At 52.7% G+C, this 24,135-nt stretch overlaps 1 protein-coding gene across 1 annotated transcript in view; it reads left to right on the plus strand.

Moving 5' to 3' along the window:
- The window catches only part of Pkp1 (plakophilin 1), a 45,570-nt gene extending 22,182 nt beyond the window's left edge, over positions 1 to 23,388 (plus strand). The window contains exons 3-14 of the mRNA XM_005375169.2: positions 5,050 to 5,441; positions 7,982 to 8,126; positions 8,996 to 9,203; positions 10,369 to 10,546; positions 11,942 to 12,056; positions 13,675 to 13,830; positions 14,591 to 14,767; positions 16,037 to 16,190; positions 16,510 to 16,696; positions 17,213 to 17,297; positions 19,046 to 19,152; positions 20,439 to 23,388. Coding sequence (XP_005375226.1) covers positions 5,050 to 5,441; positions 7,982 to 8,126; positions 8,996 to 9,203; positions 10,369 to 10,546; positions 11,942 to 12,056; positions 13,675 to 13,830; positions 14,591 to 14,767; positions 16,037 to 16,190; positions 16,510 to 16,696; positions 17,213 to 17,297; positions 19,046 to 19,120 — 1,872 coding nt within the window. The 3' untranslated portion in view covers positions 19,121 to 19,152; positions 20,439 to 23,388. The remainder of the gene's footprint in view (positions 1 to 5,049; positions 5,442 to 7,981; positions 8,127 to 8,995; positions 9,204 to 10,368; positions 10,547 to 11,941; positions 12,057 to 13,674; positions 13,831 to 14,590; positions 14,768 to 16,036; positions 16,191 to 16,509; positions 16,697 to 17,212; positions 17,298 to 19,045; positions 19,153 to 20,438) is intronic.
- The last annotated feature ends 747 nt before the right edge of the window (positions 23,389 to 24,135 follow it).

The raw sequence follows: 24,135 nt of genomic DNA on the forward strand, positions 1-24,135 counted from the left end.
TCATCTGTCAGGTGGCTCCTCTGGGGGCCCCGTGGGTGGGCACTGTGGCTGTGCTGGTGATGGAACCACGAGTGCAACTCCTCCCTACCTTTGAGGATTCCACAGTGCGGCACACCCACAGCCTCCTACAAGGCCAACAGGGGTTGCTCTTTGCCCAGACAGCAGGGCTTCTGAGCTGTGGAGCTGCTCTGTCCACAGCAGTGTGCCAGGAAAAGAAAAAAGGGCCGGCTCTGGGTGGGACCCCTGCTTCTCAAAAGGGCCATGCCCCGAGCACCCAGGGGCTGACACTGTCTGTGCTGAGGTCCCATCTTTGGTGACTCAGGCTCCCACGCTGATTCAGCTTGCCGAGTAAGCAGCACCCTGCCCCTCTGGGAGAACTCTCCGTGCCCACGCTCTGTGTGTATCCTCACAGGCACCTTGCTGGGGAAGGATCTGAGCCCTATCTAGGTGCTGCCTAGTTCCCCCAGCCTGACCAAAAGAAACCCCAGCAAGATGCAAGAGGGCTGCTATAGGTGTGCACACAAGGACCCCTCAGCAGTGCTGAACAGGCAGTGGTGAGTGCTAAAAACGGCACATGGAACCCGTCCTCGAAGGGCTTCCCAGTCACTGTCTTTTCTTGAGAGAGCCCTGTGCAGGCCTTAGAGGCACAAGGACCCCGGGAAGTTGTGTGCACATTCACTTTCATGTGAAGGGCGTGGGGAGATCTCCTTGCTGAAGATGGCCCTGTTGGGCACTCTGCTGGGTGTGTGACTTGTAGGGCAGAGCAGGGTGTGCCCCGCGGGAAAGCTGGTTGGGCCAGCCCCACCTTGCTGGCAGAAGCTTCGTTTCAAAATGGGCTAATAGCTGGGCACACAGACACTCTTTTCATCTTGGCCTGCCCAGAACATACGCAACTCCAAGGAGCCAGGCAGCTTCTGTCAGTCAGAGCTCAAACAGAACTCTGGGACTCACTGTGGACCATTGTGAGCAGAACCCAGGCTGTGCCCCCAGCATAGGTGGTTTGTTCGGTCCAGAAGCCTCTTGCCTTCTAGGAGCTCACTTCATGTATGGTAGTTCACAGGCCTTGGGAACCCGAAAGCTTAGCAACCAGAGTCTCTATCTCTAGCACAAAATTTCATCACCAGTCACAGGACCCCTTTCTGTGAGCATTTTCAGGGAGTCTAGCCCTGTGTTAGGCACCACAAAGAGCTTGGAGGAATGATCAAAATCCACATTAGCAACTAGAAAAGAAACAAGACCACAGGTAACTAGGACACTTGATGGGACTATGGCAGAGCAGGCTTCATGGAGACAACAGGTTTGAGGTCTGGGATAAAGGTAGGATTTGCAAGCAGGTAGGATGGGAGAGAGATGCAAGGCAGAGATGAGGCTTAGCGGAAGCCGGGGTACAGGATGTAGCTGCTGTCATGGGACAGCATATGGGGCTGTGTTGGGAGGGGAAGAGATGGCTGGATAGATGCTTACCTTGTAAGAAGCAGAGAATTTGCAAGCTGTCCAGCAAGGCCAGGTGCCAATGGAAGCTTCCCCTGAGAAAGGTAAAGACTAAGGCATTACAAGGCAGGGACAAGAGTCCCAGAGACTCGCTAGAGGTGAGGTGCTGGGGTTACCCAGGGGTAAACTGAGGAAAGTCATGACCACAGTCTGTGCAGTGGGAATGCAAAGGAAAGGGACAGAAAACATTCTCAGATGGAAAGACAGACAGACACCATCTCTTCCTAAAGAGCTGTGCAATGACCTCGGATAAACTGGAGCTTTTTCTGTTCGAGGCCTCCTCAGACTGCTTGGTTTTCTCCAGCAGAAGCAGACTATGTTCCCGTCTTTGAAGCCCTAGGTCTGGGGCTGCAAGGGGTTAACTTGGTTCAGCCACTCTCTAGGACTCAGTTTCTTGCCTGCAAAATAAGGGTGGGCCTCTGAGAGCTTCCAGTTTAAGGAGGAACAGGAAGAGAGAGGAGCATTCAACGTGGGGTTAAAAAAACACATTTCTCCAAGAAGGGAAGAAAAATACCTAAGTCATCAGCAGAAAGGGAGAACAGGGAAGGCTCCCAGCTGGAGTAGTGCTCCCGGCCTCCCTTGGCCTATGGTTCTGACTGTTGACCCCCAGGATCGCCACTGTCGTCCAAGTGGAGAAACTCTCTGAACGCAACCTGGCTTCAGCCAGGCTGTCCCACCTAGCCTGCTCTCTGGTTGAACAGTCAGCTCTGCTCCCAAGAAGCTGAGTTTCTAGTCTGGAATGTCCTGTTCCATGGATCCTCCCAGCCGAGGCTGGAGTTTCCCAAGGAAGCATGGGATAACCAGACAAGGAGTGTGTGTTTGCATGTGTGCCACTGTCCTTTGTATTCAAAGAAGAGGAGGCGGCCAGCAGATAGGTATCTAAGTGGTGGGGGGGCAGATATGGGCCGTAAAGCTCCCTTACCTGCTGCCCACATGTGGCCACTGCCCACACAGTCTCTTCTGGCTGCAGCTGCTCACTTGGGACCAGGAAGAGTGCTTGGAAAGGAGGCGAGGGAGCATTTTTGCTAATCACAGTGAGAGAGAGCCACTGCTAACTTTTAGGGCTGGAGGCCAGGAACACGAAACATCCTGTGATGTTCAGGGCATTATATATGATGAAGACCTGCACTGCCTCAGATGCCAGCTGCAGCCATACTGCCATGGGGAGTCCCAGCCAGGAGACTTGAGGAATGCTCCCAGATTCCCAAGGCACCGCTGCCATTGCAGCCTTCGAGGCTGAAGCTACCATTGGCTCATGGGCCGTCTCTACAGGGAGGGCAAGTGGCAACCTGCCGCATCTGAGCTTTGGAGAGGACTCAACCCTCTCATGGCTCTAGGGGAGGACAAGGTCTAGTTGAGAAGTTTCTCTCCTGCTTGTCAAAGTGACAACAAAGGGATCCGGTGATGGAAAAGACCATCCACAGCTGTCCACAATTGCCATAGTCAGACAACGCAGGCCACCAGCGCTGTGACTCAAGAAGCTGGGATGGGATGCTCAGGAATAGATGATGCCATTGAGGTGTGGCTAGGGGTGCTGGCAGATGCAGTCTGACGGGAGCATCCCAGCCTTCCCCTCTTTGCCATTCTCCTGTGGGTGCAGCCAGAGCCTGTTGCTTGGGGGCTGAGACTTGCCAGGGCTGCTGGTGCTCCTTTTCCCAGGCAGAGAGCGAAGCCCGGAGCCTGTGTCAGGTTTAATCAGCATGATCACATCTTCTCTGGGTTTGGGCCAGGTGAGCATCTGGACTTCTCATCAGGTGTCTGAGATGACGTCCGGGTGTGTCACTTACTGAGAACAAGGCAGCTCCTTGATGCGTTTCCTTCTAAGGCTTGGCATGTTGTCGGGGAGGCTCAGCTTTCCCTCCAAAGTGTCATCTTCCACCTTCCATCCCCAGAGGAGAATGCAGTGTGGCCAGGGGCAGGCTTATTTTCCATGTAAGCTACAAGGTGCCCACTCCATGTCCAAATGCTCAGAAATGCCCAGGTTCTCTTCCTCTGCCTTGTTATTGTTCATTTGTGCCTCTCCAACCCACAGACACCAGCTTCCTTTGGGGTAGGTTGGTTTAACCCAGTTCAGGCAAGAAAATTTCAACTGCCTGAGTACACAGCTGGCTGTGTGGGTGAAGGGGATGCAATGTCATTGCCAAGATTAATAGTCTGTGGCTTATGAGTTTTGGACGTGACTTACAACTGGCAGCTTAACACACAGTCATTCTGGGAGCTTGAACCACGGCTGTTTCCTACTTTCTGTGACTGACTCTCTGCAGAGTTGAAAGTGGACCCAGCTGAAAGCCAGCCTCTCCTCAGTTCTATGTAGCTAGATGTGCTGTGGAGGGGGAATTGCCCAGGCCTCCACCTCTCCCCCAACCCCACCCTGGGTGGGGCAGGAAGGTTCTGGGCTGGACTTGGCCCTGGCTTATCCCAGCAAAGGTGAGTCCCAAGTCAGCACCTGTGTGGAGACATTTTATCAGGCTCCATGTTGATCCTCTAGTCTGAGAACAAGTCCAAGCAGGCCAGACCCACCAGCTTGTGAGCTCCTGGGAAAGTCTTCCTTGGACAATTCTGTCCCAGAGCTAATTCCCACCAAGGGTCTGGCTTTTCAGGCTCCTCCCAAGGAAGCTAACCCCACATGGGGTTCACACAGAGATCTGGAGATGCCTCACTGTCCAGAGTATGTTTTCCTGCTGGGTTGGGCCTTTGCCAGCATTTCCCCACTGCCAGCCTAACAATAAATCCCAGGGGCCCACCATGACTTCCACCTCACAGCACTGGGGCCATCTCTAGGTGCCAGATGGATCCCAAACTGGCAGCTCCTGTAACAGAGGCCCAGGGAGCAGGAAGATGATGTCTCTGTGGCCTTTGAGAAACCTTCTCCCTGAGGTCTGTTACCATTTGCTTCTTGTATTGGCAAAGAAAGAAGGCAGGATGAGAAATATAGCCAAAAAAATGACAGTGGAAAGGGCTGTGACTAGAATAGCAATTTCTGAGCCCTGCATACAAGTGATCCAGGATGGTTGGGTGTGTTAAAAGCTGCTGGGGTCTGGGGTCTGGGAATGACCCAGTTGAGGGCTGGGGATACAAGCTCAAGTTTTGCTTTCATCCTCACTTCACCAAGGAACTGGTGGAAGCCTCTGCTCTCTGGGCCTGCAGCCTCCTGATGAACTGCTCCCTGGGGGCCAGATCAATGGCTGTCACACTTTCTTGGTATATCGCCACTGTAAGAAGTATTTTCATATTGCGATCCAGCACCCATTGACTGTTGCACAAAACCCTGCATGTATTGTGCTCTGATGTTTTATATTCCCAGGTATAGTATTTTATACTTTTCTTTTCAATAATAATGAGCACAATCCACTACAGTGACTTCTTAATCCATAATGGTTTGTAACCTGCAGTTGAAAAAGTAATATAGCAGATGATTCTAAGCTTCCTTCCTCTCCAAACAGTCCTAAATTCTCAGAATCTTATTATGGGAACCAGTAAAGGGCTGTATGCTCTGGTCAGGCAGTTCCAGGATCCCCCATCAGGAAGCTTGACTAAGCCTCTCTCTCTTCTGTCTAGATCTACAATGGGACCCTCAAGCGGGAGCCAGACAACAGGCGCTTCAGCTCCTACAGCCAGATGGAGAACTGGAGCCGGCACTATCCGCGGGGCAGCTGTGCCACCCCCGGCGCAGGCAGTGACATCTGCTTCATGCAGAAAATCAAGGCAAGCCGCAGCGAGCCCGACCTCTACTGTGACCCGAAGGGCACCCTGCGCAAGGGCACACTGACCAAGGGCAACAAGACCACCCAGAACCGCTATAGCTTCTACAGCACCTGCAGCGGCCAGAAAGCCGTCAAGAAGTGCCCTGTGCGCCCACCCTCCTGTGTCTCCAAGCAGGACCAGGTGTATGTGCCACCTATCTCCTGCAACAAGGACTTGTCCTTTGGCCACTCAAGGGCCAGCTCCAAGTGAGTGCTGCTGGGCTGGGGCAGGGCCAGCCAGGACCCAGGTTGAGAGCAAGGGCCAGGGTAGGAGGACCTCAGGCCTCAGTGACTTCTCAGCATGAAAGGGTGATGGAACCTGACCTTATATACAGCTTTTAAAGGTCACAGGTTATGAACAGAGAGAGGTTACCTAGAGAAGGCTAGTGGCACCAGTGGTTCTGCAAGTATGTTTGGCCCACCAGCAATGTCGCCATCACCTGGAGCTGTTAGAAATGTTTGCTCTTCAGCCCATCAGTCCTACTGTCTCAGAAACACTGGGAGGGGCCATGAGCATGTGTTCCAGGAAAGCCCTCCAGGTGACTGACTTACACCAGTCTGAGAACCACCAATCTTAGGCATGACAATCTTGACTGAGAATGTAGACAGTAAAATGGGTTATGGGTTGTGTTAAAGATGGGCAAACTCAAAGGACAAATAGGCAGACTGACATGAAAACAGAGGGATATGATCTAGGGCTAAAGAATAGTGTGCAACTCTGGTTGTCCAGCGGGAGTGGAGACCCAATGTAGTGCCGGTGAAGCCACAGGCACAGAGAAACTGGGGCCACGGTGTTATACATGGCACTGAGCCTTCCCCATCAGGCTCGGAGATCCATGAACCTTCCACCTGTCCTGTATCACTAATTATTTTTTTCCCCCCTCCGGTACCGGGAACTGAACTCACGACCTTGCGCTTGCCAGGCAGGCGCTTTGCCGCTGAGCTAAATCCCCAGCAGCTGTATCACTAATTGATCATCCGGCATTTATTTGGCAAGTGTTTACTGGGCATTTACTACATGCCAGACCCTGATGAGCTTAAGGAACACAGCCATGAATTATTCTTCACGGAGCCCTAGGAGCTTTGCAGTTTTTGAGTATCACAACTCCTTCCAGGTAGCTGTTAGTATTCTTGAGGAGGGAACCAGGCGGAGATGTTAACTAGCTTACACAAGGCCACAAAACTGACTCCACACCCTGTGCTCTTTCCTACTGATATCACACTATTCTGAAATTAAAGAGAACCTCACTGTAAAGCTAGTCACCTTCTACTTAAAGGCCATGAGTTCTATTTAGGATCATTTGGAAAGGGTTAAAAACTCTGACCTTCATAGACTGACCAGGGCAGCGTTTGGCTCCACCTGGAGGCCGTGAATGGAAGACCTAGGTGAGCTACAGAGGGGATGAGTGACAAGCCATTTAGAGGTGACATTTCACTGATTCAAACAGGGCAAGGGTGCTCCTAACCTAACCTAGTACCAGAGAGCTCTGCCTCTTGGAAGGTTTTTCCAGAAACAAGGTTGGGTCGCCCTAGCTAAAATCATGACTATTTATTGATGGGAAAATGGGGAGAGGGATCCCTGCATAAACGCTGAAGGGGGTCCACAGGGTTAGAGCTAAGTGCCACAGAGGATCTGTCCCTGCCCTCAGAAACCTCGCTATCTCTGTTGGGAAGCAGTACTCACTCAGATGGAAAGGTCGCCTGTCACTCCATGCTGTGGAAGCTGGAGAGGCTCCTAGAGAGAGGCCCATTCCCTGGAAGTCTTCACAGACATGAGGCTCCGGTATCCTGGGGCAGGCCCGAGACCTGATGGTCTTACTGCAGTGGACTCCTGGCAGGGGTTGAGGAGTGTGCAAGATGACACAGTGGAGCCAGACTATTAGGTCAAAGCATGAAATTTCTGGTTTTGTGGCTCAAAAAAATGTGAGCTATCAGACTCTTCCTATGGTCCAACCTAATGTATGCCCTTGGATTTCAGTTGAAGCAGTTTGAACTTGAACCTGCAGTATGCAGGAGCTGGTGATAGTTTCTGAGCTGGAGAACAATACAGAGGACTGGGTTTTAGGATGATTTCTCTGGTTAAATTTGTAACATGTTAGATAGGGGAGCTTAGAGGAAAAAGAAAGAGCTGTAGAGGTCTCTTGCCGCCACCCTCCAAAGGAGTGATCCTGATCCAGAGGAAAGTGGTGACTTGGAAGAGGGGTAGATGTGAGAAATTTTGTATAACAAGAACCAGTGGGACCTGGAGATGGGTTGGTGGGTGGGTGGATGGATGGATGGATGGATGGGTAGATGGATGGATTGTTGGATGGATGGATGGATGGATGGATGGATGGATGGATGGATGGATGGACTGATAGAATAGATAGACTCAGCCATTCTCTTCCATTTTCCCAATACCAGCACAAACATGAGAGATTGCAGGCTAGGTTCAGGGCTTCCCTTCAGGGAACTGGGTGGTATTTTGCAGTGTAGAGACAACTGGCCTGCTCAGACCTTAACATAACCCATGGCTAAGCCTCATTACAGCCAATATCCCTTGAGGAGGATATCCTATGTGTGAACCTGTGCCTTCTTGAGGGGAGCTGTTCCCAAGGGCTTTCTCCAAGTGAGCCAGGCTGCCTTGTTTTGATCCTCTGGAGGGCAGATGAGTCTGTGTCAGCTCAGGTGTGCAAGAAGGATTCTGAACCTGCTCACCGGGATACTCTGCTTCCCTGTGACACACCCTTACTGCCTGTTCCTCACAGGATCTGCAGTGAGGACATCGAGTGCAGTGGACTGACTATCCCCAAGGCCGTGCAGTACCTGAGCTCCCAGGATGAGAAGTACCAAGCTATCGGGGCCTATTACATCCAGCACACCTGCTTCCAGGACGAATCTGCCAAGCAACAGGTAGCTGACCCCACACCTTCCTCCCAGGAGACATGGGCAGGGCCTGGACTCGGCAGCCTGACCCTGCATCTGGAGATGAGTGGGGGCACTTTTAGGTGCCTCCTTCTCGCTGTTTCCAGCTGCCAGTGATAAGGAGTACAGCTGGCATTGCCCAGGGTCAGAGCTGGCATCTTAATGTGCAAAGCAAAGCCCTCTATTGGGTGGACATTAGGGAGGTACATTTCCACCCGCTGGTCACAGACGAGAACTTTCAGTGAGAGCTACTGAAATTCTGATAAAGAACACTACTGTCCCCTACCCCCACCTCTCAGCTCCCTCCCCCCGACCTTTCTGCCTCTCTTCCCCATCTTATAGTAGCACATGCTTCCCCACGTGGGGTGGGCAGGTGGGACACCCACAGGTTCAGCAGTCCAGTCCAAGATGTTGTGCCATAAGTGGGTTTCCTAGCAACCAGGGTTAGTTAGCATGGAAGTTTCTGGTAGGAAATAGAGTTTCCATGGGAACATCCCTCTCGTGTCTGAGCTCTGCCTGAGGCTTCTAAGGTACACATGTACACATTTGTTCATGAGCCCTCACTGCCATACTCCAGAGGAGGAAACTAGGGCTCAGGAAAGAGGAGTGCCTTGCTAGGTGTCACTCTGCTGCAAGGCAAAAGGCCTAGGACCTAAATGCAGGTCTTTTTGGCTTCTGGGCTGGGTTAGTTACCTTTACCTCATGCTATTAATCTATTTTGATTTTCTTGGATGTTTCTAAACTGAAAGTAATTTTTTGGCCTGAGAAAATATTATCTGCTTTGAGCAGATAATAATTGGTTCAGCCTCCCCACCCGACCCCCCACCAGCCGGGCAATGTGGCAACTCTTCCTGCAGGTCTACCAGTTGGGAGGCATCTGCAAGCTGGTGGACCTCCTCCGCAGCCCCAACCAGAACGTCCAGCAGGCTGCCGCAGGGGCCCTGCGCAACCTGGTGTTCCGGAGCAGTGCCAACAAGCTGGAGACCCGAAGGCAGAATGGGATCCGTGAGGCCGTCAACCTCCTGCGGAGAACCGGGAGCACTGAGATCCAGAAACAACTGACTGGTAGGGGGCCCAGCATGGAGAGCCACAGTGCGGCTGTGCAAGGCTGCTGGCTATGGCCTTTAGCTGGGATGCAGGCCAGTCTCTCTGGGCCCTGGCCAAGTCACACCTGTGCACATTTAATCTGGGCTACTCTCCTAAGAGCCGGATACCACTAGCCTTAGGCAGATTATTACATTTTCCCATAGTAGGTGCTCATGATTTTAGCTATGGCAACCTAACTCATTTCTGGAAAAACCACCCAAGGGGCAGAGCTCTTTGATACTAGGCCAGGAGCACCCTTGCCTTGCACTGCTTGTCAACTTGCAGTAGATGGTGACCAGAGGTTGGTGTCACCCCCCTACACACACCCACAAGAGGTAGGTTCTGGTCTTTTTAAGGGCAAAAGGCAAGGAGAGGAAGATTGGAATCCAGGCAGGACCTCTATGCAGCAGACCCTGGGACTTGCAGGTCCTGAGGAGAGAGCAAAGCTGTTGGGGGCAGCGTTTACAATCTTTAGCACCCACCTGTGTGCCAAGGACACTCAAAGCTCTTTAGAGGAAGCATCAGAGAGAAAAGATTTCACTGTCAAGACCTCGAATTGCACCAGGATGACAAGACCATGTGCAGAATAACAGTTGCTAAGGACTTCTGAAAAGATGTTCAGATGGAAAACAGAGAACATAGGTCCCAGGTGCTAATATTTATATTTAAAACCACTGATCAGTTGGAACTGACGGTATACACCTATTATCCCAGGTACTTAGGAGACTGAAGCAGGAGGCTCTCAAGTTCAAGATCCACCTGGGCAACTTAGCAAGACCTCACCTCAAAAATAAAATAAAATAAGGGCTGATATAGCTAGGGGATAGGGTGCTTGCCTGGTGTGCACAAGGCCCTGGGTTCAATCACCAGTGTGTCAATAATAAATAAATATCAATGCCACTAATCAATCGAATATATCCATGTGCTTCATTTTGACCTCAGCAGAGAACTCCAGATGCTCCCTATCCTCCAGGGCCCCTCAGTCCAGTGAGGTATTGAGAATGTGTTCATGAAAGAGTCAGAAATTAGGTTCAAGGCCACCAGGGAGGATCCATCTGCTAGAGCCCAGGCTGGAGGCAGGAGACCGTGGCCCCTGGGTTCCTCTGAGCCTGCAGGTGCTGATTTGACTGTCTCTGTCCTTCAGGGCTGCTCTGGAACCTGTCTTCCACTGATGAGCTCAAGGAAGAGCTGGTGGCCGATGCCCTGCCTGTTCTGGCCGACCGGGTCATCATTCCCTTCTCGGGCTGGTGTGATGGCAACAGCAATATGTCCAGGGACACAGTGGACCCTGAGGTCTTCTTCAATGCCACAGGCTGCTTGAGGTGAGAGGAGGGGCACAGACAGTCTTTCTGCCCCAGCCCAGAACCCTTCCCCAGGCAGTCCCATCTCTGGCAACATCTGGCCAGGGCAGAGAACATAGCATCCAGCCTGCCCTGGCTCTGGGGGGGAGGGGGCAGGCTCCAAGACAAGGGCCAGCCAGGGCTCACTAATATCCATAGGTCTGGGTGAGGCTCAAGACCCCATCACCTTCCTTAACATAATTGAGTGTAGCAGACATAATATGGAATTGAAGAGTGAAAATGCCTGGATCTGAACATTCAACATTCAGCTGGTTCAACAATCCACCCCCCTCCACCCCTGGAAAAATCCATTTCTTGTACTATCTCGAAGAACATTCTTTTAGACAGAAGTCTACTGATTGGCTGCTTATGAGTCACTTTCCCACTGTGGTGCTATACCCGTTTGCTTTGTGCATTGGCGTGAAGATGCTGCTGCTTTGCCCAGAGTTGTTTGGGTTCCACGCCAGGGCGTGGCAAAGCCCCTGTGGGGCTGCTGGAGGAAGGATCTGGCTGTGCTTCTTTTCAGAGTAGAGATTTCCAGGCTGAGGGGTAACCCCCGTGTGGAGTGTGGGACCATGGAGCAAGATCCCCCTTAGGATCACACATTGCTCCAGTGGGGTTTGTCTTCTCCAACTCCTAAGAACCCCCAGAGTGGTGGGTGCAGCTGGCATGAGCTTCCGTGTCTCAACTTGTGTTTCTCCCACAAGCCTCCAGCAGCAGCCTCCAGGGAGCAGAAAGACCGGGAGATGAAAAGCCAGTTAATTAAGGATTTTATGGGACTGCAGGGCTGCTGGAAGCAACAATGGACAACACCAAACACACACACACACACACACACACACACACACACACACCACCACCACCACCACCAGGCGGAAGGACCCACATTGCATGGGTATGAGCTAGTGCTGTGGCAGAACACAGTTTGCTTGGGGAAGTGCTTGCCCTTGTGCACACCAGGCAAGCACCCTATCCCCTAGCTATATCAGCCCTTATTTTATTTTATTCCCCATACGGCACCCTGCAGAGATTCTTCCTACCCCACAAGAAGAGGCTTAGCCTGCAGGAGCTTCCAGTTTTGGTCCTGCCACACCCACTAGATGTGGTGGGCATCTAGGGTATGGGGACCTGCCACCTACAGTTTACAGTGGAACCGTTGAGAGCCAAGGGTCTGAGGACTACTTCCTTTTTTTCCCTTCGTTTTACTCCTTCTTGCCTCCTCCTACCACAACCTCCAGCCTCTTTGCCTGTCCAGTCTACCTGCTCCTCTCCCACATGCCCCCATGTCCTGCATGTCCCCCAACACTCTACTCTCCCTCCCCTCTGTGCTCTCCTTGCCCCATTGTCCACTTCCTCCTCCCCCTGTTCGGTCCTCAGGAACCTGAGTTCTGCTGATGCCGGCCGCCAGACCATGCGGAACTACACAGGGCTCATCGACTCCCTCATGGCCTATGTCCAGAACTGCGTGGCGGCCAGCCGCTGCGATGACAAGGTGAGAGCTCAGCTTCTGGTGACACCTCACCCTCTGTGTCCAGAGTTGCAATGCCCAGATCCACCATTTAAATCAGTGAGGCCAGATTCTCAGACTCCAGGTCTTAACATTCCTGTCTCCCAGATCCCAAGAGTCAAGAGTTCATTCTCCGGGTGGCTTTGAGGCCTGCCCCAGTGTCCAAACAGATAGAATCTAGGGCAGCAAGAGAGGTTGGAGGCAGGGCACAGCACACAGGAGCAGACTCGGGGGCTGCACTGCTCCTGGTACTCCCAGTGTATGCCAGGGCCTTCATGTCCTTTCTGAAGTGATACTCCTACCACAGCTCCCCTCCCACTGCCCCCAAAAAAGCCATTGGCAGCCACTCCTTCCAGCACAGACAGAAGGGACAAGTCATGCAAGGAAGATAAGCTGAAGGCTGGGTAACCTACACCACAGCAGGACAGCGGGCCCCAGGGAGGTCCAGCCATCCCCAGGGGACAGGAGGAGTCTTATCACACTTGAGTCCTGAGCACCATTCCCAAGAGGAGAGATTTTATCTCCTCTTCCCTCTCCTGGAAGTGACAGCAGGGCCCCCGAGGATAGCCTGGTTCCGGTGGGCCAAGCTCTTTTCTGTTCTGCATGCAACATTTTCTACACCTGTGTGACCCTACCCTGGAAGCCAGATTTCCTCAGACCCCTGCAGGGACCAAGCATGGCTAGGAGAGTAAACCTGCTCACCCTAGCCTGGGTTGCACTGAGGGCAGATGACAAGGTATGGGCTCCCTGCTGGTATGCACATAGCACTGTGACACTGGAGGTTGAAGAGCAGCCATGGAAAAAGGAAGCAGGAAGGGCAGTGGGAAGGAGGGGGCTTTGGCACCTACAGGACAGGGGCTGCTCCTCCAGGAGGTGGTTCAGGAGGGAAGATGCGTGCTTCAGTGCCACAGTCGTCATCCCGTCAGCACACGTCATCCATGCAGGACAAACTGTCACCACTGCCTGTCGTGACCTGCAAAAGGCCCCATGATTGGTACTCTCCACACACAGCTATCCCCTGGGAACTTCAGGGGATGATTCCAAGGTGCCAGTGACTACCCAAATCCATGGATGTTCAAATCCCTTCTATAAAGTGGTGGAGGATTTGCATATAACCTACACATATCCTATCATCACGCATAAGCAAAAAGATTACTTATAGCACCTATAATTATGAGGACACGATGTCAATACTATGTAAATGGTTGTAGTATTTAGGGAATAATGACAAGAAAAAAATTGGCACTTGTTCAATACACATGTACCTTTTTAAAAAATAATTTCAATTCGTGGATATGGATCCCAAGGATAAATGGGGACACTGCAATCTTCCACTGAAGTGATTACAGCCTCATTTTACAACTGAGGAAACTGAGGTCCACGAAGGTGAAACAGGTCACTCAGGTTCAAGTAGCCGGGAAATGATAGAGGCAGGATTCAAATCCAGGTCCCAGCGGAGTCCCTGGGAGATCCTTGCAGACTGAGGGTGCAGCGGACATCTGTACATCTCTCTGGATGCTGCTTGGTCAGTCAGGGAGGTGGCAAGCCAGAAGCCCGCCGCAGGCCTGCAGTGGCTCACGTGCCTGCTCCCTCTTACTCACAGTCTGTGGAGAACTGCATGTGCATCCTGCACAACCTCTCCTATCGCCTGGACGCTGAGGTGCCCACTCGCTACCGCCAGCTGGAGTACAACGCCCGCAATGCCTACATGGAGAAGTCCTCCACCGGTTGCTTCAGCAACAAGAGTGACAAGATGATGGTGAGCACTGTCCCTCTGCAGAGCCAGGGCCATTCCCATGTGCGCTGCCCTGCCCACCCTTTCTCTAGCTCTCGTAGGGTCTGAAAGCAGCCCTAGGGAGCAAGCCCCTGCTAAAGCCTCAGCTTTGAGGTGCTGCTCTCCCAGAGCTGGGAGAGAGCCCTCCATCTTGCACAATGAGGGGATCTGTCTTCTAGCACTGGAGGAGCCCAGACTACTCCAAGGGCGAAGCTCCAACCCCTCACCCCCAGGCTTCAGTCTCTCATCTTCTCCCTGACCCCTAAGGTCAGGGGACAACCAGAACTCATACCTTTCTCAGGCACCACCTCCAGAGCCCCCCAAAGAGGGTTCAGGGGAAGGAGGGTCAGCTTTCTGTACTAGGCATAGCTGGAAGCCAGGCCCAGACCATCCCTGTAGGCCTAGAGCAGGTCAAACCCACGTTGGGACCCCAAAAGATAGAAAGCATCTTGCTATGAGTCCCCAGAGTGGCCTCACACAGCCGGAAGTCTGGGCTGAGGCTACCCTGGAGCACATTTCCCTAGGTACCAAGAATGCCACCTTTCCCCCACCCCCACCCCCAGACAGTTGAGGACCTCTCTGTGGAGTGCTGGAGTCCACAGAGGGAAGGCGTGCAGGGACTGTCCCCAGGACCCCTGCCTCTACAAGCACTTTCTCAGTTCCTCTCATCAGTCACCACCACCCTGAAGTTCAGGGAGGGAAAGAATGCTTGGCTTGTGTCCTCTGACCTGCTCTCTGTCCTCAGAACAACAACTATGAGTGTCCCCTTCCGGAGGAAGAGCCCAACCCCAGGGGCAGCAGCTGGCTGTACCACTCAGATGCCATCCGCACCTACCTGAATCTCATGGGCAAGAGCAAGAAGGATGCCACCCTGGAGGCCTGTGCGGGTGCCCTGCAGAACCTGACAGCTAGCAAGGGGCTGGTGAGGAGCACCCTCCTACCTACTGCTCCCCACACTCCAGGCTTGGTTCCCTGATTTTCCCACCAGCCTGTCCCTGTCAAACACATGCAGGCTGTGAGCTTCATGCTGCAGATAATGAGCATTGGAGGCCCTGGGCTGGGCATGGAGGAGGTGATGGGGGAGATGCCTCTGCTCTCGGGGAGCTCCGGGGTGGGGCCCAGCAACCTGTTCACCTCATGGATCCTGACCCAATGTTGACCTCCTGACTATCTGCAGCAGAGAGTGTGTTTGGCAAGAGCCTCCATTTAGTGAACTGACAGAGTAGAAAAATAATTTGGAACATGAGCAGGTTCAGAGGAAGAGGTGACAGAATTAGAACAGGTTTCAAACCCAAATACAGCTTTGGGGTCATGATGATATAGAGTGGGGCCAGAGAAGGCCTGGAGGTCACTAACTGTCCCCTGGCTTTACTTAGGATGAAAGGGATTTGCGCAGCAGTGGACACTGGTGACCTAAGGGTAAAGGAAACTTGCCTGTGAGGGAAGAGACAGGAGTCTCCATGACCCCAAACTGGCCTAGCCCAGGCCCCAGCAAGTTACCTTGTTGCTGAGAGGCCTGGATGAGCTGGGCTACCTCCAGGGGACCCCAAGTGTACTCCCATAAAGACCCAGACTATGTCTGATCCATCTTTTTCTCAGACAAGCCTACAACAAATATGATTTGAATTTCAGCACAGGTAGGGAAATTGGAAGATAACAGGTTTGGTTTTTTTGTTTTGTTTTGTTTTGTTTTGTTTTGTTTTTGCTGTGCTGGGTTCAGAACTCAGGCTGCTAGGCAAGTGCTCTAGGCAAGTGCTCTACCCCTGAGCTATACCCCAGCCCTAGTCCTTCTTTAACTGACAAATGCTCCTGGCCAGAGAAAGAGGGGCTAAGGGGTTCCCTGGGAGCTAGGAAGGATATGTGAGGGAGGCAGAGCTGAAACAGCTGGATAAAGTGTGGACACTTAGAAGCTGACTCTAGGTCACCACGAGTGAGAGAATGAGATTCTGTGCGGGGGAGATTCTGCAGCAGGGCTGCAGGCTGTCATCCAGCGGGCGGGAGCAAGGGCAGGAGGGGACATGTGAGCTTGGGTTCTTTAGGCACCCAGGTATGAGCAATTTCTGTGTCTCTGCATGCTTCCAGTGTGAAGGAGTAAAGGTCCTGGCTTCTGGGCTTGGGACTGCCTGTTGCTTTCTGCCTGCCTGGTGCTTGGGAAGCCACAAGCCAGCGCCTCCCGGACCTTTTCTCGTAGATGTCCAGTGGCATGAGCCAGCTGATTGGGCTGAAGGAAAAGGGCTTGCCACAGATTGCCCGCCTCCTGCAATCTGGCAACTCAGATGTGGTGCGGTCCGGGGCCTCCCTCCTGAGCAACATGTCCCGCCATCCTGTGCTGCACAGAGTAATGGGTAAGAGCGCCTACCCCTCCCCGCTCCAGATAGGATATGCAGGCTGCTCGTGTTCCAGAGCCTGCTGGCAGGTCACCCTTGAACCATTCTCCAGGGTGAGCATTCAGAAGGGAAGCCGGCCCAGGAGATGGGAGACAACCGAGGTGGGGCAGCAGATCTCCCGAGGTCTCCTCTGGATTGGAACTGGCGTAGAACCCTGCAGGGTCACCTTGCTTAGAGCCTGACCCAGGGCAGCCTAGGACTGTGGCCTTGGAGGGAACCCCTCAGCCCCTCCTTCCCTTGGCAATCCTGAGCCGGTGCCAACTCCTTCCTTTCCCAGGGAATCAAGTATTCCCAGAGGTGACCAGGCTCCTCACCAGCCACACTGGCAACACAAGCAACTCCGAAGATATCTTGTCCTCGGCCTGCTACACTGTGAGGAACCTGATGACCTCGCAGCCGCAGATGGCCAAGCAGTACTTCTCCAGCAGCATGCTCAACAATGTCATCAACCTGTGCCGTGGCAGGTGGGTGGGGATGGACAGCGCCCCCTGTCGGCCTTCCTTGCCATAGTCCTCCTCCCTGCTCAGGGGGCTCTAAGGTGGAGAGAGAAAACATATAGTACAAGGAGGGGCAGGGATGTGGCCTCTGATGGGAGAGAAGATCCAGAAGCCAAGAGAGCTGGGGGAGGGCGGCTTGGAGACTACAGGCGCAGTCTCCAGACTACAGGGCGGCACAGAGGGGCAGAGGCAGTGCACTTCTTGGCTGGGGGACATGCAGGGGCACTGGATCCTCAGAGGGTCAGGAGGAGACATGGGGCAGCAGACCCAGCTGCATGGGAACTTTGCTGCTCCATAGGGCTCCATCTCCCAACAGAAGGGTTGAAGGACCAGCTCATGGCCCCTAGGGTGTCTCTAGGTGGGCAGGGGTGGGTGTGCTCCTCTGTCGTGCATCCCACATATGCCAAGGATGGAGGGAGGCCGGGGTGTTCTCTCACCTCCTGGAGGAGTCTCCTCTCACAATCACACTTCCCACCTGCCCAGCGCCTCACCCAAAGCTGCAGAGGCTGCCCGGCTCCTCCTGTCTGACATGTGGTCCAACAAGGAGCTGCAGGGTGTCCTCAGACAGGTAAGAGCCCCTGCCATGACCCCTTCTGATGAGCTCTCCCTCCACTTGCCCCCTACTGAAGTCCCAGGGGACCGAGATGGGAGAGGCAGATTGGTCCCCACCAACCCAGGGGAGACTCCCCCACAAGGAGGGTCTGAGAAGCAAAACATGTGATCAACACCCTGCCCAAATCCCCAGGCTCTGGGAGCTACAGGGTTACCACTGTGTGAAAGGCAGAGGAAGTGTGTCAGTGGCCTGGAGCGGGGTGACAAAGCAAGGGGAACAAAGAGCACACAGGTCATTTGGCAGGGGGTAGATGTGCACTTGGTCTGGGAAAGCAGGCTTGGACTGGATTACAAAACCCCTTCAGTTGCAGGCCAAAGAGGTTGGAGGCTGGGAAATCTGCATTTAAACTGTGGCCCTTACTCTGCACTTGACAATCCGGAGTTCTCTTTTGAAAATACCTCCAGGAGGGTGGGCTTAGGCAAGTGCAGCTGCCACGTAGACCCAGGGGAAGGGTGAGCACTTTTTTGAGCTGTCTGTGGGTACTGCCAAGGACTCAGCTCCCCACTCCTGGCTATGACATGCAAGACACTGCGCTCTCCATGAGAATTCCCTCCATATGGTGCCTTTGGGAACCAGGGTGCCCATCCGTCTCCACTCCTCCCTCCAGCTATGCTTGACAACAGCCTGGACAGGATCCAGATCAGGGCTTCTGTTCCTGACGTGCATTCATATCCATCATTCATCAGGTTGTCACAAGGGCGGTTAAGACAGGCCACATGGCTTATGCCCATTTTGCTGCATAGAGACTCAAGGTCCAAGGAGTTTGTCTGGATTCAGCAAGTCAGAGCACGAGGAGGCTAGGATCCAGAACCTTTCACTCGCGTGTTCTTTCCACACAATTCAGCCAAGCTGAACAGGAATAAGCAAGCACCTCTACAAGGGAAAAACGACATCATGCACTACATGCCCAAGCACAGCAGACTGGGGCTCTGGCTGGGGCTCTGGCTGCTGTTGTGCGCTCCCTGTGTCATCTCCTCTCCTGTTCCCGGGGGCCTGAGATACAAATCAGACCTGGACCAGGAGCCTCTGCTCAACGGCTCCCCAGCCAGTGGCTCCTCCAGCATTGTGCCATCCTCATTCCCTCTGGAGCCTGTACTGAGCACCTGCTCTGTACTAGAGAAAGAACAAGATCGAGCCTTAAGCCTCGATCTGCCCCCAGCAGGAGCTGGGGCTCGGGCTGGGCTGAGGGCAGGGAGCGCCTGCTGATGGGAGCTGCCCCGACTTTGAGAAGCACTGAGCCTGTCCTCCCTGCCCAGCAGCTCTTGTTGGATTTTAAGAAACAAAAGAAAGAAAAACAAAGACAGTCAGAGAAGGGAAAACAAGGATAGTCAGAGAAGGAAAAACAAGTCAGGAAAAGAAAAACTGTCAAGGTCTTGTAATCTGATTTGGGTCGTTGCTGTGTAGAGTCATGAGTACCAGCCTGAAATCTCACGCCCTGACTTGGGTTTCTGCAGATGTGAGCATGAGCTGGTGAGGGGCCAAACACATTCCCTCACTCTTGGGTATTAGGAGCATAGCATTTGGTTACACAGTCAATTAGGCCAGTTTTAGCCACAACCTACACACATAATGCTCAGATCACACCTAGGTGCAGAGCCTGTGAGCTGAGGATGCTCCTCCAGAAGGGCGTTTCTGACCCCTGAGGAGCCCCACACTGCTTTGTCCTAGGATGTGTCACACAGTACCTGTTTCTCTCCTTGCAGCAAGGTTTCGATAGGAACATGCTGGGCTCTCTAGCTGGGGCCAACAGCCTCAGAAACTTTACCTCCAGATTCTAAGAAGAGACTGTTCAAGCAAGCTCGGCTTGCAGGTAAGAATCGGCCCATCCCAGGGCAAGGGACACTTCTAGCACCACTGCTGCAGTTTCAGCCGGCATCAGAGACTGGGGCTAGGCCTGTGTTCCCCAGGAACACAGACCCCTACCCTGCCTGCCAGACAGCCTGGCTTCATCTGACAGGAAGATTTTGAAGACAGCTGTGTTGACTTGGGCTGAGGGCATGGGCTATCCACCACAGGACATCAGAGATGTAAAATGTCCTGGTAGCGCCAGAAGTGCCAGAGGACCTGGGTGCAACTTCTAGGTACAAGTGTGTAAGGTGCCCACTGTACAACCCAGGACAGACTATGTATAACTGGAATTATGCAATAGTCATCCACAGCTCACTTTCTTATCCTTTTTAAAATGCATTTTCCAGACTCTGCACATACCTAGTGTGGACAAGCTTATTTCCAGCTGAGATGTAAGGGACCAAAACTCAGAACTAATACTTTGTCAAAGGTTTGTGAGCCTTAGCATCCATTAAAGTCTCCTGGGGCACTGGCTAAAATGCACACATCTGGTCCCAGCCCCGGTAGTTCTGACTCAGTAGCCCCAGAGTAGGGTCCAGGAAAATGTATTTTTAAATAAGCATCCAAGGGGGCTGGGACCAGATGTGTAGTCCTTGCTGCCCGGCAAGCGCAAGGTCATGAGTCCAATTCCCAGTACCAGAAAAAAACCAAAAATTAAATAAATAAATAAATAAATAAGCATCCAAAGTGCTCCTGCTGCAGGTAAGCTGAGCACCACAGCTAGATACTCAAACCAGATGCCAGCAAGCCTAGGGAGGAGCCTAGAGGTAGCCACCATGTGGAGCCATCTGCAAGTCACAGGAACAAGGCTGAGGCCTTCTCACCTCTCCAACCAAGGCATGTGCTGGCAACTACCTAGCCCTGAATCCAAAGGAGGGTCCTGGTGGGGAGAGAGGGCCAAAACCATGTTGGGACAAACGTGTTGGAACACACCTCACCAGATAGATGATGTTCAGCAACATGAGGGCAGCAAAGGGGAGAAAATGGATTGCAGATTTCTAATGAGCACATGATCCTTAGTACTGAGCAGCGGAGCAGGGGGTCCTGGGAACAGCAGGTCACAGCCAACCAGCCAATCAGTATGCTCCTGAACTGACAGGAACTTGCCAAGGATGGCCCTAAAGCCATTCTCAGGCCAGAGCACACCCTAGGGCAGATGCTAGTGGCAGCGGGTGGCAGTATGTTTGGATTTACTGGTACAGAACCATCTTACTCCATGCTAACTTAAGGATTGCCTTTTTTTTCCAGAAGGCTATGACCCAGTTGAGAAGACCTCAGGCCTCGCTGTATGGCTTTTTCTGTCCATCTTGTGCAGTATTTGGAAAAGTGCAGATGCATCTGAGAGAAAACCTAGAAACTGTGGAGGCTGGAAATATTTTTAGATTCTTTTTTTTCCTTGGGGGAATTGGTAGGCAATGGGGGTTGGGGAGGTTGGGGGGGGCTTTCTTGAGTTAAAGGGGCTTACATCTGATGTCAATACTTCCTACTCTGAGAAATGAGATATATATATATGTGTGTGTGTATAATGTGAGTGTGTGGTCATGTGCATATGCATGCATGTGTGTGCTTGAGTGCCTGACAGCATTACCATGAGCTGCAAAAAGCTAGGTAGGTGTGCTGTTTCATTGCAGGTCATAAGGTAGTGTAGAGGACTCTGTGTGTCTCTTCCCTTATAGGCAAGGGGGACATGTGCTTTTTGGTTAGCTGCCCGTAGATCTTGGAGTGGGTTGTGCCAGGGTGGGGGCTCACCAGTGTCAGTACACAGAAGAGCCCTGCGGCCTTCCTGCCACCATCTCCCAGTGGTGCAGCTGTGGCTGACCTCCCCTTTAAGAGGCTGCTGCAGGCCAAGAGGTTGGCTGGATTACTGAGGTTCCGTGTACCTCATGGGAAAATCTCATGTGTCTGACAGTGCTGCCCTTCCCAGAGGCCTGGGCACCAGTTGGTCACAGTGTGGGGCACTGGAGGCAGCAGGACACTCTCACTTGCTTAGCTGTGCAAGGACACTGGGGAGCAGACGCCAGAGAGATGGGGTTAGTGGTCCTCCAGGGCTACACACCCAAGAGCAGCTTCAGCCTGCAAGTTCTGCTTTCAGGAAGCTTGTGATCTTGTTGCAGGAGAAAAAAGACAAAAATGGTGCTTGGAGCCAAAGGCTGTTGAGGAAGTTACTGTCTGATCTCATCTTTTCTGTGGAGAGGGGAATAGGCAGGGACTGGGGCCGGGCATCTTCTTACCTCAGCTTCCAAAGGAATGGGAAAGGCAAGTTGGGAATTACCAGGAAGATACTTCCCACCAAACCTGCGAAGAGTCAAGTGAGGGAGAGTCTAGTGTCCCAGAGGACTGGAGGAAAAGAATTCAGATAGGTCAGGAAGGGGAAATGTCCCCACCAGCGCACCAACAAGCTTCCATTGCAGCCACGGGCCATTCCCACCCTTTTTCCCTGAACCCCAGGCACCCTGTCTCCATTCTGTCTTTTGTGAAACCCACAGCAGATGTCATAAGACCCACACACACACCAGAAACCCCTAAAGCCACAGATTGTGCTTTTCAGATGGTCAACAGCAGAAGGCCTCCAGAGGACCTCATGACGAGGGAGGGTGTTACAGACCCATGGAGCCAATGCGTGTCTGGCAGCAGCCCTTAGCATAGCCTTGCAAGATGAGCAGAGCTGAGCACTCCCCATGCTTCCTTATTTCAGCCTGTGCCTCCTGCGCTGGCATGGTTGGTGCTCAGGTGTTATCTGCAAGGACTGTGCCTTCCTGTACAGGGACACAGAATTCTCATCCTTCCAAATCTTCTCCCTGTCTACACTACCCGTAGTCTAACCCCACTTCTCACCTCAGCCATCAGATCTTAGACACTTCTTTCTGGAATCGGGATGGCCTTTTAAGAGACTCAGTTGCTGAAGATGGGAGAAGCCATACCTGCAAGAACTTTGTCCTGTGAGAGGTGTCCCACGACATCTAACCAGGGATGCTTTGGCTCCGTGGGTCTGTAACACCCTCCCTTGTTTGACTCATGCTGGAAGGCCTGCTCCTGGCTCTCCTTCCCAGGGACCCCCTGGGAGCCTGTTCCACCAGCCCATCCCAAAAGTAGGTTTCAAGAAATCTCTCTGCCATTCCTCAGGACCCAGAATGATCTGTTTCTTAAAAACATTTATGGAGCAGCCCCTCTGTGCCAGGCAGAGGGTTGTAAGCACCTGGAATATATTGGAGAACAAAACAGTCCTTGCCCCTGTCCTCACATGGCTTATGCTGTCCAGCAGGTAAGGGGAGGAATGACACAGAGTCCTTGGCTTTAGGATCCTCCAGTCAGAGAGAACTGCAGTCCAGCCAGGGAAAGAGGGTAATAAATTGCTACACATGAATCTCTTAGAAGCCCAGGGAGGTGCCCTACCCTGCAGCATGGTCCCGACTTCCTGCCACCACTTGGTTTAGTTTCCTTTGCCCCAGAATGAAGAGTCAGGTGGGCCACTCCCTCTACTTTGGGAATGAGGCAGCCAGTCCAAGCTCAGGGGCCTGACATGGACAGTTAGGCCAGTCCTGACTGTGGCAACCTCTCTCATGCCCTTTCAAGCTGGCCAGGGGGACTGGTCATCCGGGCCTCTGATCATGCCTATCAGTTGGGAAGAACAAGAAGGAGAAGGGGATGCACCTTTCAGAGAAAGGACCTCGCTAGGCTTTGTGTATCTGATGCACATCTTAGTATCTTAAATCCACATTGCCTCATACTATGAGGGTCAACACCCAAAACAAGAAATTGCCATTTGGGGGCAAATGAGGAAGGACACCGGTCCCATGCCCACCTTGAGTCTGGGGCCTCCTGTGATTAAGACTTACCCAGTCACTGACTACCAGTGGCTTCTGCAGTAGCGCCCCATCCCCAAGTTCTCTGGGGACCCCAAAGGCAGATGTTCTTTGCTGGCTGGGAGATGGATGATGGGGCTGTGGGATAGGGAGGGAGAAAGCCCGGGATGCTGTGGGATATCTGAGAGGTTCCCTCTAGCCCATCATTTCCCTTGATTCATGTTTTTATAGGATCTTGTGTAGGCCAAGCTCAGTTTCCCTGTATGATACACCACATATGTGCGTGTGTGTGTGTGTGTGTGTGTGTGTGTGTGCATGTGTATGTGTGTGTGTGTGTGTGTGAAGAGTGTGTGTTTGAAATTTGGAAATCAATAAATTGCTAGTGTTTCTTTGAACTTTTTCACACTGTGGATTATTTGGGGTGCTGTTGAGGAATGAAGGGGCTCCTCACTTCTTTCCAAGGCCTACTGTTATTGATGCCATAACAGGTAAGGACTGAGAATTCATCCAAGAGCAGAGGGACAACACTTCCACCTTAGCCATCTGAGTCTCACCATGGCTCTGTGATGCCAGGATTGCTGTCCTGGTTTTACAAACAAAGCAGAGCTGTAGGAGGGGACAAACAGGCTTAGTGTTACCAGCTCATAAGTGAAAAAGTCACCCTAAGCACACTGGTACCCAGGCAGTGACCCTGTAGGAAAGAGAACTTCAAGGTGACATCCAGGGAGAGCCTGTCTCCTGAAGGCCTCCTCCACCGGGCTCTGTATCAGGTACTAGAGGGTTGTAAATACATAGGCGATGGAGGGCCCAGCATCAAGTCCCATAAAGGACAAGACATGCATGTGGAACCTTCTGAGACACACATAGTAAATGTTAAGGATGGTATGGCCATAACTGCTGAGGCCACCTGGCTGGAGAAGGCAGGAATGCTTAGGGAAGGCTGGAGGGGAGCTGTCTACAGCCTGGGAGGGTAGTGAGTGCAGAGCCTCTCCAGCAGCCTGTGATCTGGCCTCCTGGAACGTCTTACAGCTTAGTAAAGGCCAAGGAGGCCACGGAGCAAGAGGAACCACCTGCAGCCCAGGGGACAGTGGCTTCAGACTGTGGCCCAGATTACCAGATGCCCTAATCCAAAAATGCTTCAA

The sequence above is a fragment of the Chinchilla lanigera genome, unplaced genomic scaffold (assembly GCF_000276665.1).
Source record: "Chinchilla lanigera isolate Chin_1 unplaced genomic scaffold, ChiLan1.0 scaffold00005, whole genome shotgun sequence".
Taxonomy (NCBI): Eukaryota; Metazoa; Chordata; class Mammalia; order Rodentia; family Chinchillidae; genus Chinchilla; species Chinchilla lanigera.